Source organism: Neopsephotus bourkii, unplaced genomic scaffold, assembly GCF_033783945.1.
Source record: "Neopsephotus bourkii isolate Nb327-2 ecotype Australia unplaced genomic scaffold, CSIRO-AGI_Nbou_v1 NB_318, whole genome shotgun sequence".
Lineage (NCBI taxonomy): Eukaryota > Metazoa > Chordata > Aves > Psittaciformes > Psittacidae > Neopsephotus > Neopsephotus bourkii.
This window is the reverse complement of record NW_026900826.1, coordinates 598,921-617,338: the sequence shown is the minus strand read 5'-3', so window position 1 is coordinate 617,338 and position 18,418 is coordinate 598,921. Positions and strand designations below refer to the sequence as shown.

General features: G+C 40.9%; 1 protein-coding gene across 6 annotated transcripts in view; it reads left to right on the top strand.

The window, feature by feature from the left end:
- The first annotated feature begins 1,978 nt into the window (after window positions 1-1,978).
- Window positions 1,979-18,418, top strand: part of ADAMTSL3 (ADAMTS like 3) — a 179,528-nt gene continuing 163,088 nt past the window's right edge. Inside the window, exons 1-2 of one of the 6 annotated variants that reach the window (XR_009724559.1) lie at window positions 1,979-2,590; window positions 4,680-4,771. Coding sequence is in view for 5 of the 6 variants with exons in the window: in XM_061347296.1 (XP_061203280.1) it covers window positions 4,691-4,771 (81 nt within the window). In the remaining variant the exon portion in view is untranslated. Of the gene's footprint in view, window positions 2,591-2,611; window positions 2,858-3,119; window positions 3,376-4,676; window positions 4,772-18,418 lie in introns of those variants that run through there. The other 5 variants (XM_061347296.1, XM_061347297.1, XM_061347298.1 and 2 more) reach the window with 5 other exon arrangements.

Below are 18,418 nucleotides of genomic sequence, written 5' to 3'. Positions count from 1 at the left end.
GTACAGATGGATGAGATCATGATTATGTGTTCAGTGAAATAATAAGTGCAAATGTCTATATTTCACAATTTTATGAACAGTAAAGGCTTTACGGCTGTCATATTTAATGTAATTTAAATGATGCATATTTTAGAGAGGAGGAGAAAAGCATATATGTAATAGAAAAGCATTGCTAATAACAAGAGACAAATACAGGAATTACATGTCTGAACTCTTGAGTGTAAAGAGCAACACTGCAGTTTCCTATCCAAAAATGTTACACCAACTCTGCCAAGCTAATGTGGCATGAATGGGAGTTAGAAGACTGTGTAGTAAAATCTACTAAGAAAGTAATGCCTAAAGGACTTGACACTGGACCAGGGGTTGTGCAAACACAGTGTAACAGACAAAGAACATGAATTCCTGCCCTGAAGAGTTTATAATCCATAAAGACAAGACAGAGTGAGCAGAAGGGAAGTTAAATGTTTCCTTAGAAAAGGCTGACTTCTTTTAATCTTGAATAGTCAATTACTTTTTGCAGAATTTCTTCAGGGATGAAAGTCGGCATCCAGAACCTACAAGTCTGTGGTCTTTGGTTTTAGGATGTGTGTTGGTATCTGACCTGGAGCTGCAGGTGCTGGGAATTTTGAAGTGGCTGTTTTCAAACAGGTCTTTCCTGGACACCCAAGTTTCATTCAGTTTTTGCTTGGCTCAGCAGAAGGGGTTATGGAGGTCTCAAACAGGAGTCAAAATCTAAAAGCTTCCAGGTTCACTGGAAATTCTGAGATAAAAGAGTGGAGTGGCAGGGGTGTGGAGTGAGGATGAGGCGAAGAAACTAAATAATTTGGAGAAAGAAGACAACAAATCATCATTCCATGAGAATGAGCTTTACATGGGAAAATGCCCTGTTAAAAGCTGCCCAAAGCCCTTTCTGGTTTCCATTTGTAGGCTGAGGCTGGTTTTTGCTCCAAATACTGTTATTGCCTCACAAAAAGAATGATTTCAGTATAATAGAAGCAGACCATGGGTGCTGGGGGAGAATGGGACTTACTGTGCTGTACAGAAACAGCATTGTGTCATTTCAGCAGCTTGGTCAAGACACATTGCCCATTGCTGGTTTACTGGTACTTGGGTCTTTTATTATAATGTTGCTTTCTGTAATCTTTCTGACATTTGGAGAGTAATGCTTGGAGACACTTACCTCTGTTCTCTTACATGCTGTGTAAATTCAGACATAGAACCTGTAATCTGGGACTGAGATAGCACGAGGCATTAAGCGTGTATGAAAGCAGTAGCCTCGCTTTAGTCACTGAATCTGATGTGAGCTAACCCAGGCTGCTTCCTGTTACACAACTTCTTTTTCTATGCTCAAATTTAATGCAGGAGGTGAGCAGATATTTCTACATGTATGTGGTGTTTGATTATCCTTTATGGTTAGGGGTGCACACAGCCAACTGATGTGAAGCAAATGACCAGGAACAGGCGTCAGTAAGCTGGGAGGAGAAACCAGAGAATGCAGAGAGGAGTAGCACTGAAAAGCGGAAAATAAAGAAATGCTGGCCAGCATTCAAATTTGGAAGACACTTTCAGATTCTCAGGGCCAAACATTTCATTGGCATCTGTGGCTAATGCCAGTGCTAGGAACATAACCAGAGTACTTTTGGCTAAATATTCCCATCTGACAAATTAATAGGCCACTGTTCAGCTTTTGCTTCAGGGACCCAACGGACAGCCTCAGTCTTGAGGGGTAGATAATTGTAAGAGAAATGGCACTCTGAATAGGGGTGGTGCAAACTATGTGCATTCCCAGATGGCAGGTCCTGAGGGTCAGCTTCATCCTACAGTTGTGAACATCTTTTGGGTTTGTTCTTGAAGTACTATGAGCCACAGTTTTGAGATAGGAAAATTGATACTCTGCACCAGTTGATCTACTGGCTAAATTCTGTCTATAAAATTACCAATGATCAAGTCTGACGCATATGCTGACTGCACTTGGTATATATTTTTTGAAGATAACAAATCTCGGGTGTAAGTGAAGTCGTATTTAAAGGCTAATGTGGCTCTTTAAGTAAATGTAGTGACTGAAATGGATGAAAACCAACGCTTTCAGCTGAACAGTACTAGAAAAAAATCAAAGGTCCAGTCCTTCGCAGTACTCCTGACAGTACTTCAGACCGCAGACTGAAGGAAGAGCTTGCCCCAGCTCCCGGGGTCAGCCCGCAGACGGAGCGGCCGGTGCGTCTCACGCTGTGGAAGGGAAGCCGGCCGGGCAGCCCGGGATCTGTGCGGAGCCGGGGGCCGTTCCGGGAAGCCGTGGCACTGCGGCAGCCCGGGCGTGCCGCCCCGGGCCCGTGTCCCCGTCAGGCGAGTTTCAGCAGAGGGCACTCTGCGTCTGGCGATGGAGGAGGCGCTTCCCGGTGCTGGTGAGAAACCTAAACACATCGGAAAAGTTTCCAGCGCAACATATTTGAACAAACTTTTCATCGGTTATGTTTAGTTCACTGGAGCGTATTTTTAACTCCAGTGGCAGGGGTAACAGCCCTCTTCCTACGTGCTGCTCTTAGCGGACTCGGCGAACGCTCGGGATATCAGTGGAAGACGTAGAGCGAAGGTAGAGGATTTTAGTAGAGGATTTTAGCGTTCCTGTGTAGCAGCCCGGCGCTCAAGAGGCAGAAGGCGAGCAAAGCTGTCTTACGAGACATACTCGTCAGATTTACAGTAGGAAGCCTAAAAGTATCATAGAGGGCAGCACGATTAAAGACCTCCTCGGTGTGTGAGCAGATTTGCAGCTGTATCGTGAGAGTTACTTGGAGATGAGACACAGGATGGTTGCGGTTTTGGAAGCTGCTTTGCATCGGATTTGGGGGCTGACTTCACGGTAGCTTTTGCCCCTCGGGGGAAGATGAACCACTTGGTCCCGGGCTGCCGGGATTTCGGCCGCCGACACCAGAGCGCCGCCAGCGCCTCCGCAGCCGGGGGGGACCGGGCCCCCTTGGCCGCCCGCCCGCTTTGGCCGGGGAGGCAGGGGCTGCGCGGGGGGTGCCGAGCCGCGGCGGCGGAGAGGGCGCCGGTCCGGACCGCGGCTCCGCGCCGCAGGTGGAGGCGCCCGGGCGCCTCTCGCCGGGGCCGGGCTGCGTCGGGCGGGCGGGGGGCGGCCGCTGCCAGCAGCCTGTAGGACCTTGGCTAACGTGCGGCGGTGGGCTGGAGCCTGGCGTGAGGGAGGGGCCGCCGCTCGTGATGCGGGATGCTGTATCCCCGGTGCCGTGACAGGCAAGGCTTTCCCCTGCCCTGCGAGCGGGAAGGAGGCGCCGGCTGACCCGGACCCGCTCCCCGCCTCTCACCGGGTCCCAGCCGCGCTGCATGGTCCCCGCCGAACCGAGCCGGGTGCTGCACCAGGTGGGTGAGCTCGGCGGTAATGCTGGGGCACGGCAGCCCGGCAGCAGCCTTCCCGACCCCTTTCCCAGAGTGGGCTCCTTCGGGCGGCTCCCCCGGCCAGGCTCAGCGGAAGCGATCGCGGTTCTGGGTGAGGGGCGTCCTAGGGCTGCCTTCGTGTGGGCTATGTGTGGAGCCCTTGGGGAGCCCAGCTACCGGTACCTGTGAAGCACCGGAGACTGGTGTGTTGTGCCAGTCCCGGCTCTCGGTAATGCCTGGCTGGGAGAAGTGGGGGTTGAAGCGGGAAATCTTCCTTCTCTTATTGCCGAAGTTGACTGAAACTTTTGAATGACAAAAGCATTCAAGAGTGCTAAAGGTTCTGTGAGGGAGGAGAACTTTAAAATGTTTTGGAGTGTGGGAATAGAATACTTATTTCTATAAGGAATCTTAATTATGTTTAGTTGACAGGTGCAAGAACCGTTTGGATAGATGGTTTTCTTTTGGGATATGTGACCTTTTAGAAAGGGGTACTGTTTTCTGAAGGAGAGATTTGCATTCACTGTGGGGCTTTGCAAAATAGTGGGGTGGTGGCAGGGGGAGGGAAGGGCTGTTTGTGTGCTTGTGTATTAGAGGTGCATGGAACTTGTGCTATTTTGAGATCACTGTGGTAATGAATAATCTGAGACAAAAAGATGCATTGAGACTAGGAATTAACAGAGTTAGCAGCGTTACTACAAGATTGTTTTGTTGCTGGCAATTTTAAATCCTAAGTTTTTAGTAAAAGTGACCGACAGTTCCGTGTTGGCCCTATAATGGGGGTAATCACTCAATTGATGGATTATTTTCTTTTTTCTCTGCCCTGATTGCTTAGTCTCTGAGTTGTTATGATCAAAGTTTTCAAATGCAGTGCAAATGACTGCTGGAGACCCAGGGCTGAGCTCTCAGCTCTGAGGGGGTGAAAGTGCTGAACAGTACTCAGAAATCCTATGCTTCTTGGATTTTACTTTCTGGAGATCAAGATGGGACAAGTTCGCAGTGTGATAAATTCTCCTGCGTTCAGGAGATACTCAGAGTTAGCCACTATGGCCAGCTTCTCCAAACCTTTCATTTTCCCCCTTTCTGTTCTAATTGGAACTATCTCACCCTGTAGGCTGTGCTCATGGCATGCACTGTGTGCCTGCTCCTCTGGCCAGCACAGAACTCCGGTGTTTGCATTGCATTTCTTCCAAAGGCCGGTTCCATGCCTTTGCCCAGTTTGCTTTAGTCATTGGAATTCTGTCGGGGCCCTCTTGATTTTGTTTGTAACTTGAAACAATTTCTCTCAGCAGAGCCTGAAGGCATGAGGATGGCCAGCCCTAAAACCACAGGGTTCTCCTGGGAGATCATTTGGCTTGCTATTGCTATCTATGCTCACCTACAGGTAGGTAATGAACTTGTTGCTATTGTTGTGCCTCATCCTTTATTAGAGGCACACTGCTGCACACTTTAAATTGCTGTTTTTTTTTAAAGAGAAAACTGTTGAAGGAACTGCACTGTAAATAAAAGGCTCCCAATTAGGTTTTTGTTTCATTGAAATGACTTCCAAATACATCCATGTGTGAAATGAGTCTTCTCTTTTCCTATTAACATTGTACGTAACTTTACTGAATGGGGACCAAAGGGACATCTTGCCATATATGTAATGCCATGGGTCTTTCTAGGCACCAGAGCTGCTTTTTGCCCCCAGGAAGTTTAGCACCTGATAAATGTTAAGATACTGTGACAAGGGTTATATAAATACCTGGGTATAAACATCTAAAGCGCTTGGAAGTCAGAGTCAGAGGAGAAGATGGTCCAGAAAGGTCTTTGCTTCAAGAATTCAATGAATACAGGAACCATGGAGGAAAACCATAGCTGCCAACTGATCTATTGCCTGACACATGTGCCTAATCAGTTCCAAGAAGTGAGTATTTCAAGAAATATGGTGTGCTGGCATGCAGCAGAGATGTTGTTACAGTATGTCATTCTCCATACTGATAGTTCCCACAGCACGGAATGTTTCGAGGATTCTTCAGTCCTAAATACATTCAAATCCAGAAATCCTTAGAAAAGGACAGCTAAACAAACTGACAGATCTTTTTTGAAATAAATAGTTTATTTTTTTTTTGATGTATTGTTGTACTTTTTGACAAAAAAAGCATAATCTTGGTTTTAAATAAAACCAGTGATGCTGTTTACTGTCATACTGTTGTATACTGTTTGTACTATTGCAGTGCTGAGAAATCGTGGTTTTAAACTGGAGCCTGGTGTGCTGGGCATTATAGGAATGTACGTGAAGATTTTTGAATTGAAGGATAATACAGCAGGCAAAATTAAATTGAAAAGGAGTATGAAGAACTGAGGAGACTGTACTTGACAGCTGAGTAAGCTATGATCGATGTAGAGTGGACTTTGAGACCTAAGGTAGTGGGAATTGGGCTCCAACGCATCCTCAGCAGCACTGCTGAATGCGCTTTTTGCTGCAAATCATTTGGAAGTTACCTATTGATGAACACCTCCTGTATTTGTCTGATGGTTGCAGTTAGTCATAAAAGTGCACTGGTTACTTGAGTAACATGACTTGCCATGAAAGTGAAATACTAGATTTGTATCAATTGTACGGTAAAGCACAGTGCACTCAGTGTGTGTCCAAGCAGATGGGGCAACAGTGAAATCTTCTGCTTCTTTCTTACATAAGAACAAAAAGGTTACTGATTTGCTGTGCCTGTTCAGCTTGTAGTTTTGTGTGCAAGCAGTTGAGGTGGCCTGTAATAACTGGCCCTATAAAACATTCAGAAAATAGTATATAAAGTTCACTTAATAGTTGTGTTCAAGATGAGAACAGAAGTTCAGAGAAGGGAAATGTCAACGTTGTGTTTGGGCCTTTTGGTTATGAAGATCCCATTCTTCTCTTGTACAATATTTTTCTTGCCTTTTTTCCTTTCATATTTTTCCTATTGTAGAACTGGAACCAGTAGTGGCAGTTTCCTCTTCTCCATGAGTGGTTTGGCATAGCTTCACTTGTCTCTTTATAATAAAAACAACCAAACACATTGTAGTAATCAGTGCACTATTAAGAGTAGCTTTATGGACATTTTAGTCCAGGTAATTTTTATTTTTTTTTTGTTTTGATTGTCCTTTAAAATATCTTAATCTATTTGGTGTATTTGAGTCATTATCACTTAACCCAAATCTTGTAGGAGGCCCTCTGCTCCAAAGTTTTAGGTGTTTTATCTCAATTTTAGGCACATTAAAGATACTTTATATTATTTAACATAACATTTTTGGTATCCAGTAACCATTAATTCTTTAATTGGTTGCTTGGGGCCATACTATATGGACCACACACAGTCATTCTACCCTAATATTGTACCATAGCTTCCACTTGTGTTGTTTTTGGCTATTAAAATGCTTATGTCTGGAGCTAATCAATTAGAAACAATTGGATGCTGGGCAAGGTCACAAGTCTATGTCATGTCACTTATGTGCAATTGATTAATTTCATCCTGCTTGAGGCAGGTACAGAATAAAATAATGACCATTTTAAAAGAACGTGGTGGAAATGTGGTAAGAATGCAATGCAAAGAAAACTTTAACTTGAGAAGTTGTGGGGAAAAAAGGTAGCTGTTACTGAGAAGAAATGAAAGTTAACTTTGGTAATAGGGGCCCTTTCTGATTCTTCATGGCATGGTAACAAGCACCGCGCAGTGTTTAGCTAAGCTCCAAGCTGATCTCTGCCCTTACAGGTATGCAGCTTCTCAAGTTTGACACAACTTGTATCAGGGCCAGATAATTGCTAGACTAGTAGGTCCGTTAGATTGCTGAGCTTCCTATTCATTTTATCTGCTCTGTGACCAAGAGCAGTGGCATAAGTGACTTACGGGCTAGCACTGTCTGTGTTCTTTTGCAGGCAGAGAGCCTACTTTTTCTGTTATGTGCCAATATAGATGAAACAAACGGGACTGCATTAGTCTAAAGCCAGTGGTAATCCAAAGAAATGATGGCTATATGTTTTCCTTAAAAACAAAAAAACCCACCACCAAATGGTGGCAGCAACATGGAATAATTTGTTTCCAGAGATTTAAAAGATGAATCTATCCAAAATTACTATATTCCACAGACTCTATGTGTTTATGGACATTAACTATATCTTTGGCCTTGAATATATCTATAAATATATATTTATTGCTAAACATGGTATAAAAGGCTCCTCATTTTTCTCACACGGTAGCAGATGGGTTATCAATACTACAGGTTTTAGGAGATGGTTAAGCTAATAAACAAAGTAGAAGTATCCAAGTCCAGTCTTGCTATTTTTAAGTAATCTCTTAAACACATATGGCTCCATATTGTTAATTGAAAAGGCAGGATGCTCAGCCTGGTAACCAATTCTTAACCTTGTGATAACATTATATCACACTGTGCAGCTAGATGATGTTAGATTTGTTATGAAGTATATGTAAGACCATATATATTCTTACTAATTAATGAGTAGCAGCAAGAAATGAGGGCTAGCAGATTCATACAGACAAATATCAAGAATTTTACACATAGGTTTTTAGATTTGTTCTCTGGTATGTTGCTTTCAAATTGGGAACATGCTGATATTTTCTTAGATTCCCATAGTCCAAATGAAGCCCTCTACAAGTCAGTTGTTTTACCTCCAAAGACCGTGGGGTTGCTAAAGTCTGAGGAGGGAATAACAGCAAAGATACCATGTCTGCATATTTAAAAAGCATTTACTTGGGGTTTCTATTGCAGGGAGAGTTTCATAGGTCACGTATTCATGGTTGATCCCATGATTTATGTTTCTGCAGTCCCTGCCTGCGTAATGTTTTTTTCTATCTGTGATATTTTGGATAGAAAGGAAATACATGCTGAAAACATTATTGTGTTCAAAATGATTCTGCCATAACCAATCAGCTGAAACCTACCAACACAGTAAATATTTTTAAGGTTGAGTTTGCAAATCCAAAAATCTGAGGTCCATTATATGACACAGTGGACTTGGAGACCATCTTTGCGGAACACCTTTGGAATATTGTTTTGCAGTCACTGAATGTATTGCATACTGATATTCAGGAAATAAATTATGATCTACATGCTGTACAATAGTAAGGATTCTTAAATCTCCAGTAACTTTAATCAAAACTATCGGGATGGGATTTGCAAGCCCAGAGTTACATTGGAAGCTGTTTCCCTTTGTAGGCAGGTCACAATTCTGCACCCATCTGGAGTTTTGCCATGAGCCTCAGTAGGCGTGTGGTTTTATTCTTAGTTTGAAGATTGAAATGTCTCTGCTATAGGCAAATAACACTTCTGAGACTCTGTAGAAGTGTTCTGACTTAAAATATTCATTGTTATTGACAAGGTTGTAACTCAGTAACAGCATTACCAGAAAACTTATGTAAGTTTCTGAACTTGCTTTGAATTTATGACTAATAATGATTGCTCAGCCAGTGCTCATAGGATCTGAACTGCTGTTACCCCCAATTTACAATCCAAAAGAGTTGAACTGCCAAAAGAATTGTGATGAATCTGTCTTGTGACTTGAGACACAAACTATGCATGAATATTGAAATAGTTTATGAGCACATTTTAAAGAATAAGTCAACTACGGGAGATGGCCAAGAGTACAGTTGATACCAGTGGAGGCATCCTTATACTGTCTAATTTGTTTTCATTTTCACAGTAAATATTGTAGTGATTATGAATGATGCTTGCAGCGATACAAGTCAGAAAATTAAGCTTCATTCATCCCAACGAAGTAAAAGCAGTTTAATCTCAAGGTCCAGTTAGATTTTGAATTCTGTATCTACATCTTCAGATGTGAATATCAATTATCATCAGTGCTCACTGTGATGATAATTTCTGATGAGTTGACACTAAAAATGGGCAGAGATTCTCAAGTCAGTTTTATGTGGAGCTGCAAATCGCTGGTTTCAAAGTTAAATATCCAAGAGTGAAACACTTTTAGAGAAGCCTCAAGTGTAGGAATAATCTCTCACAACAGCCAGTGGCTTCTAATTTTCTCTTGAAAAAGTTGTGAAGGAGTGGAGGAATAGCTCTAGGGGATAGTCTTTGGTTTTAGCAGATACTTGAACGCTTAATCATTGATAATTACTCATTCAGGTCTGCTTGGTGCAGCTGGATCCTTCATATTCCTTACCAAATTGGGGCATAAACAGCACTGAGGTGGCAGTTCTGCACAGTGCACCAAACTTCATTCCTGTCTTTGCACCACAGGAAATGTACATGACTGATTGTACTGACTTTAAAGCACTTTAACTGTTTGTTCAGAAATCAAGATTTGGCCATCCAAAATAATGAGTTTCTCTTCAGAAGAACATATATTTTAAAATCTGAGTCCTTATATTTGCTTTTACTTTTGAGGCTGTGAGGTTCACGTATTTTATGTCTTTATCTGCACTTTTTGGGCTTGAAGCTTTTTAAAGGATAATTCTCCATGATCACCTGAATCCAGGAGTTGGGGTTTAAGTAAACACTGAATCTAATGTGGCTTGCAATGAAGTAGTAAAGGATATTAATTTCAGTGATAGTAGGAGCAGATGTATAATTGTGCCTCTATCCTTGTTTGTATTGTAAGGCTATGCAAGAAAGCATAGAATCATAGAATAGTTAGGGTTGGAAAGGACCTTAAGATCATCAAGTTCCAATCCCCCTGCCATGGGCAGGGACACCTCGCTCTAAACCATAAACCACCCAAGGCCTCGTCCAACCTGGCCTTGAACACTGCCAGGGACGGAGCATTCACAACCTCCTTGGGCAACCCATTCCCTTGCCTCACCACCCTAAGAGGAAAGAATTTCCTCCTTATATCCAATCTAAACTTCCCCTGTTTAAGTTTTAACCATTACCCCTCGTCCTGTCACTACAGTCCCTAATGAAGAGTCCCTCCCCAGCATCCCTATAGGCCCCCTTCAGATACTGGAAGGCTACTGAAGGGCATGAGTTATATCATACCCTGCAAATGTTGTACTTCACTGTTAACCCAATGTGTTGTTAAGATTTTGTATAGCTGATAATACCAATGATAGTGTTGTGGCTGCATACAGTCCAACACAGTCTTACTTACAAAATTCCAGTATAATACGTATTATGCAAAATCTCTGTAAAACAGAGAGAGTTTGTGCATGGTGAAAGAATGGGCTTGGTTTTGAAATACAGGTTGCTAGTGAGCACAACATTCCAGGAAAGGCATTAGATACAGCCATGGCAACACTGGGGAGACAACTAAGCCTCACATAGGAGCTGTATAACACTGCAGTTCTGATATGCTCTCTGCACTCACTTTATTGTCACTGTTAGATAAGCAGTTCAGGTTTTAAAAGCACGCACGTAACTTTCTTTCCCATAAGAGGAGAAATGTTACTGATAATTAGCTGTAGTCTATAGACTGTCAACGCTCTTGAATTTAACTGTCAAATTTCCAAACAGCCTCACTCCAATTGCTGTGAGGAGGAAGTAACACTCTTACAAACCCCCTTTTTGATGACCATCAGTTACACAAGGGTGCTAAACTTAATGCAGATATAGCAGCATTTTCAGAAGGGTCTGTGTGATGTGGAGCCTTTGTTTTGATGACTTTCAGTAAGACTTAAGACAAGTTAAACTCCAGTACTGTTAAGTACTGTATTGGTAGGCACTTAGCTGCATTTTTCAAAACAAGTAACAGGAGGAATTTCAGTTAATCCAGTGGGAACCAGGCATTAGGTGCCTTAGGCACTTCCAAAAGTCTGGCTAAGCATTTGTCATCATATTTAGCTGGTTAAACCAGAGTTCACCCGTCTGAAAGAGCAGGTTTCTGGTGTGTGAATTCTAGTACCTGGGTGTGCAGGTATTTGCTAATACTTGAGAAGTGTCAGTGCAAGCATCATGTTTATAAAGGGAGGGCAAGTTTAAAAAGCTTTGCCTAATGTGTCCCTTCCAGACAGCACATGACATAAATTGTTTAGGAACAATGTTATTTCTGTTTCTAATTTTATATTTATTAGATTTAACATCATTATGGAGAGAAAATGAAAACAGTATTCTCAGTCTGTTTTGAGAAATGTGGTTTCCAAGAATTGTCAGTTTGTCATGCTTCTGGATGCACTAGAAACAGTGAATGCAAGTCAGCTCGATTAAATTGAGAAACGATATTAAAAATGCATTTGCAATTGCAATTACTAGATTGCATCGTATGCTGTTGTCATTTGTGTCATGATGGGAGGTCCCAGCTGGTTAATGATGCTGTTTTGCAGCATTAAATAAGTGAAGCATTTGTTTATATGTGGAAACATGTATTTCTGTAACGGTTTTTTTTCTGTCATCAGGTGCTTTGCCAAAAATTGAAGCTGCTTAAAATTTATAGGATAGACTGTTGTCAGTGCATGCAAGCAGAACATGGTATCATTTCTAGAGTGTATATGTGCAAGGGCCTAGAGAGGCTCACTCTATAAGAACTGCAGACATGAGGATTTTAGCTGTTTTCTCTTAACATCATAGAAGATGACATTGGGCACACCTGCACTGCCATAGAATGCAAAGAGTGAGTGATTGTGTTCTCTCAAGCTCTCTGGCAATAAATGTTTCCTGGCCTGCACCTTGCAGAAGCTCTGAGGAGGTTGCAGAAACTGGCTTTATTCCCAGCTGGCTGATTCAGCAAGAAATTAACTGGCTCCAAAAAAAATTCCCCCCTTTGTTGTAATTTCTCTGCTTGTATATGTGGCTGCTCCACGCCATCTACTGTGATGGAGAAATGTGAAAGGACAATGCAAGTGCTGGTTCTGGTATGTTCACATTTGCTTTTCCTTATGGAAGTTTTCCTTGCTTTTCCAGCTACTGCAGCCTTCTTGTTGGTGTAGGAGTGGTGTGAAAGCAGAAGGCTAAAGCTCAGTGCTCTCTCTGGATGTTTAACAAATGAAATATGCTAAAATATGAGTTGGTTTCCTCTCTTGAGAGTTTCCTTTTATTAGATGCTTTCAAGGTCTCATTATTCATTTGGTGTTTTGTTTTCTTGAGACTCCAAATAGTTTTAAACTGTTCCCTGGTTGACTAACATGGATGTTGGCTGAAAAAACCAATAGCATAGTAGTGTCTTGAGTATTGCCTGCTTGGTAGATGATGTTCTAGCTGGAAACTGCCAGGTACATCCAACATATTACTGATTCTTTCAGCTGATCTCATCAACACTTTTGTTAGAAAGCAGAAGAGGGAGTACATCTGTCATTGGAGAGATGTGTTGTGTATGCTGTATGATATGTAGGGAATTTACTAAAGCCAGTAACTCATAAGACTGCTTGAACAGACTCTGGGTTTGTGTCATGATTTTATAACCTTCTATGAATATAAGGTGTTTTATGTGACTAACAATTACATTTTTCCTCTAGACTGGTGATTCTCAGTCTGTCTTTTCATAGAGCAGCAGTTAGCAGTGCAAATTTAATGGTAGGAAAGGGGGTGTGAAGGGGAGAAATGTAAATGCTGTGAAGGGGAGAAATGTAAAACGAAGAGTATCATCCTTTCACTGAATGAATTCCTGGTGTGCCCACTCAAGTACTGTATACACTTGAGTACTGCATACAGTTCTGATCCCTTTGAGTGGGGTGGAAAGGCTAGACAGGAATCAGCCGGTAACTTGTTTCTTCCAGCATGCTATTAAATAAAACTATTGGGAGATAGATCCAAAACAATAAAAGGTGTTTGTCCTCTACTGGTGATCTTTGGCACTTCTTGCTATAGGTTTGTTTAGGGCTTTTTTTTGAGTAGCAGGTTTCATGCATTTTGTGGCAGACAGGATGAGTACTGGGAAGATCCACTAAGTGTTACTATATGGACAAACCAAAGCAGGCTAGGAAAAGTAGGTCAGTCCAGGACAGTATTCCAGGGGAGTATTGTACATACTGGCTCCAGACATGCTCTTTGTGTGCCCTGTTATGGCTATGTCAGAAGCTGAGGGACTGGATGGATCCTTTGTCCGAACATCATTTTGATGTTACTTGGTGCTACACTTGAGGATTATTGAACTAGAAGTTAGAACCAGTCCTAGACCTACTGGCATTTATGACTCATCATTAAAGAAAATAACAAAGAAATATATTCTCCAAACTCCAGGTGTACCTGGAATCATGGACACTTGCTCAAAACCTGTGTAGGTGCCTCCACTTCATGCTGCTTTGTGTCTGCCTGGAATACTTTTTATGTTTACATTAGCTTTTTCTTTACAAACATTTTCATAGTGTTTCTGGCACATCTTCAAATTTTACGGCTCTGGAAAGGTTTTTAAAGTATGTGAGTATGGGTCATCTTATTTAATTGCTGGATAGTTTCTTGTTTTTAAACAAATGCTAGTATTTCCTTAAGCAAGATAGAGAAATGGCTTCTGGTATTTTACTAAATAAGGTTTGTCTTAAATTCCACTTTCATTATGTGATCAGTCCTTCTGTAAGACACAAATATTCCAGACATTTTCCCTGCATGAGTGAGTAGTTGCCTTCACCCCAGTGTGAAACTGTGCACCCAAATGCTTTTCCCATTTCCTCTTCCTACCTCTTTCAGTTTAATTTTAAAACACAATAGGTTGGTTAAAACTATAAGAAAACATCCAGAATGCCATCTTAATGTATGGGGTTTTACCATGCAGCTGTTTTGCTTCAGCTAAGAGGAAACTATAAATGCATTTTTAATGCCAGGATCTGGGCTTAAAATGCCACTACTTATCCAGTGGGAATAGATTTGAAAATTAGTAAGCAATTAGATCAGTAGACAAATACATTTTCCTTAATGTTGCACATCTCATGGGCCTTTCAAATATCCTGTTAGCATCACCTGTTCTTAACCTACGACCTTTTAAATCTTTACCTAGTCTTAAACAGCAGTGTTACTTTAAAAGGGAAATTTTCCTGTATATTTTTAATTTTTATTTATGAGCTGATTTTTTATTTTTATTTTTATTTTTTTAAAACTTGTGTGGTTTCTCCAAGGGCGACAGAAATGTACTGAACACTGAGCTTTTCTTGGAGAAAATTTCTTCCTGTAGATAACTATCTTGAGAAGGGCCGTAGCTGGGGTAACAGAACATGTGGGTCTTGTTCTGATCTTTTGAACTTGCTTGAATTATGTCCTTAGTAAACACCAGTGATGTATTTGTTTATAATTGCTTATTTTTCTTGCTGAATTTAGACCTCTGTGAGCCATCTGTCATATGCCACATAGAAGCCACTATTTAGAAATGGGGAAAATGTAGGGATTGCAGACTTCCTTTTTTGCTGTTTCAAATATTAAGGCCAGTCCTTGAGAACATTGAAGAAAAGACCTTGTCCTCTTCAACTGTACTATAGAAGTGTCCCATCATTCCTTGTCTGTCAAAAGTTCACATTGGGTTGATGATACTAAAAGGACTCCTAGCCTGGATACTAAAACCTTAGTCCTGCAAAAGATTTGGGCTAGTGAGCCCCCTGGACTTAGGGGATTGTGCCACAAGAGAGACCTTTGTAAAAGTCAGGCTTTCTGCTTCAGCAGTGCAACATTCTGCACTTGAGTAACAGCGCAGTAGAGCCTGCAGGCACTTTGCCTGAGACATCAGTGGGAGATTTTCTTAAGACCTGCCCATAGGAAGTGAATTGAGGCTGAATTTCATTAGTGCTAACTAGCTGGTTATCATATTTCCTGTTGTGTGGTGTGAATCATTTAATCTCTTCTTCATGTGACTGCTAAGGACAGATGGCATTTAAAGCTGTGTCTGCAGCTGTTGGTTTTCTTGAAAATTGGCTGTATTTATCCCTCTGGAAAAAAAGCAGAGATAATAAAAAAAATTTGCCTGTTGCTTATAAACCTCGCAAAATTTGAAGTGATTTCCATTTTTACATGTCACATTTTATTGTGTGTCATTGAAGACCATTTTATCAGGTGTTCCAGACCATCCCTGTTGGCAGGAATTTCTCCAAACTACTGCAGAGGGAAACATCAAAACCAGTCCTTAGAGCATGTATGCTGTTTTTCAAGAGAACTGAAGCAGAACATGGAAATTCACTTGTTAAAAATCTGTGTGTCTTTTTGCCAGACTTACAATATTCAGAAGATTCCTTTCAACCTTTTAAGGGATTACATTGTCCACTGCATGGTGCAGTTCTGCTAATGAAAATAGAGGGAAACACAAGCACACCATAAATATGGAAGATCTAGCATTGATTTCTGCATGTAGCATTTTGTCTGTGCATATGAAAATTGACATCATGGTGTTGGAATGTTGACCGTGTTTTGCATTTTGCTAGCTGCTCTTACTGGAAAGCATGTGTTTCAAAGGGAGTTTTCAGTTTTTACAAGTCTTTGCTTCCATAATAATACAGTCTTATTTTGAATGTAGACTTCAGCTATGAATAAAATTTAACTCATGAAGTAAGAGATTCCTCTGGCACAAAATATGACTGAATTATGCAAACATTAACCAGTTATGTGCATTATGTGCATGTCTGGATCAGAACAGTCAAAGCCAACCTCTAGGTTCCACTGTTACCCCTTAGCATTGCCTTACTCTCTGAGAGTAAGGATACTGAGTTTTGAGGAACTCCTCTCAAGAAAAGCCGCATTAAGTATGGGGAAAGCATAGTTGGCTGCGCAAAACCAACCCTTTGTGGGAGATCTTCACTAATGTGCTTTCTTAGCTCCAGGTGGGTCTGTGAAAGAAGGGAGCTGAGAAGTGAAGAAAACAGACTAGCAGCAATAAAAAAGTAGTACCAGCCCTTCATTTTGAAGTAATCATTCAGGTAAAATTGGCAAAACTCATTAGGTTATTTTTCAGTAATGGGCTGGCTTGTCTCTTCAACCTTCATAATCCAACTCCTTTTCCCAGAATTCCAGGGCTATATACCCTGTAGAAAGTTGGCAACCCAAGTTTCCCATGTCATCAGCTCTATCCAGTCTCCTGAGAAGAGTTTTCTGATACAACATCCTTGCACCTGCTGCTTCTTCCCTTTTCAAAATCAGACCACTCTGAACACTTTTCATGAAATTATTCAGTTTAAAGCATAAAGCAGTTTACTAAATTTTATGATAATGTTGATTCCCCAAGTGGTAAAAGGCAGGTCCAGTTCCATTAACCTGTCCTTGTGATGAAAGACCCACGTTCTTGGTGATATTTTCAGTGTCTAAGGCTAATGGGTTTGAAAGAGACATTTATTTTATTCTGAGAAATTACATCTGCATCTCCAAGTTAAATCAAAAGTACCTCGTGCCTTTCGAAGTGTATGTGCCTTTCTTTGCAGAGATAAACTAGCACAATTTTTAAGAGGAGCATAAAACCCCCTAAAAAATAACATTCCTCATTTTTAGGTGATGGTGTGCAATGTTGAAAGCCTTGATTCACTGCTGAAGTTTTGGACTTTTATGCTATACGGCAATATGCGCAGGTATAGTGTATGTGATTGCACTAACAAAGTCTCAGGCAAAATGAGATTATCTTTAGTTGAGTTTTAGTCTGAATTAAGTGTTAGCTGCAGGTTTCTCATGGACTCTTCTTTGCATATAAGTTACAAGGGTGCTGTATGCAACATACAATGATTTAGCCTGGTGGTATTATTAGTTGAGAAGGTACCACAGTGGGAACTCTTTGCACAGCTAAATGAGAACATGGGTCAAGAAAAATGAGAAATGATGTTTCATCTTGAAGGGTCATGCAATTTGCTTGGCTGAATGCCTGCTTGAACCGAGGCTTGCAACGGCATGATTGGTCTTAGAAAATGGAGGCCTGCTTGACTGACTTATATTTTGTATTGGAATTTGCACTTTTAATAAAGTAGCTTAGAAGAAAATCCTGCTCAGAGCTGCATAAAGTTAGCAATCAGGTCAGACATAATATATGTAGTGCTTGAAATAAAATTTGGATTGGAGGGGGCATGCTTGAGTCTAATGGATCTTGCTTTCAGAAACTATTACTCTTTGTGAAGGCATTTGCGTCAATACTTGTTCTGTTCATCAATACTTGTTAAGTTCTGTTCAGCTTTTAAAATACTGGTTTAGCTCATCTACCTCCATCATCGTTTTGGAAGGCTGCCCTAGCAGCCAGTGCTGTTTGTATGGGCTGTTAGTACCAGAGGATCTCTGCTGCAGCAGTTTCTCTCTCTCTGGGTTTGCGTGAGGGTTGGTGCAGTACTTGGCTCTTCTGCAAGGCTCTGGTGTTGCAGTGATTTCTCAGTGGGATCAGACCATTCATGGCTAATGAAGGGCACATAAGAGCTCACATTTTTGAGACATTGAAGCTGACTTACAGGGTTCTCACCTATCTGTTATTTCCCTATATCTTGTTAAAGTATATGGGTTTTGATTTACCAGTTGAAAAAAATATTCCTAGCTCTTAATATTTCATCAGAACATTTCAATATAAACAGGTAACCTTCCATCTTAAATATTCAGATATTAATTGTCATGATAGCTACTTGTGACTTTTATTGGTTATTTCTAGAGTCCTATTTCAAGTATAGCAAGATTTGGGCAGGCTTTGTTGTTAGGGGTGAAATTTAAACTTTATTAGGATTAAGTGTTTAATTGTATAATTTGCTGCATATGTTGCAAATACAAGCTGCTATGAATAGATCCTCTGTAAAAAAAAAGAAAACCAAAAGCATTTGATATGTACTTAAATCTAACATGTTATCTTTAAAGGAAATTATTAGAAGAGATTTACAGAGAAGGGTTTATTCTATTAACTTTAATTTCTTGAAAACATTTCTCAACTGAAGTTGAATTTAGTTTCTGTATTTTGACTTTGTTCAAAATGCTCTGTACACAAACTCTTTTGTTCCTTGAGTATTATTCTGAACCTAGCACAAATTGGCTGGTTTTCATATGTATGAAAGGAGAAAAATGAGTAGTAGTAGGTGGAATATTTATTTAAGTGGGGTGCCCTGTTTCTCTACTCGTCCACTCACAGTAGACTAGAGCATTTAAGTGCAAGGTTTCCTGTTATTTTACTGAATTTTTTGAATGCAATTTTTATACATTGTAGAGAACCAGGTTCTCCCTTTCCTATGTATCTTCATCCCCCAGGACC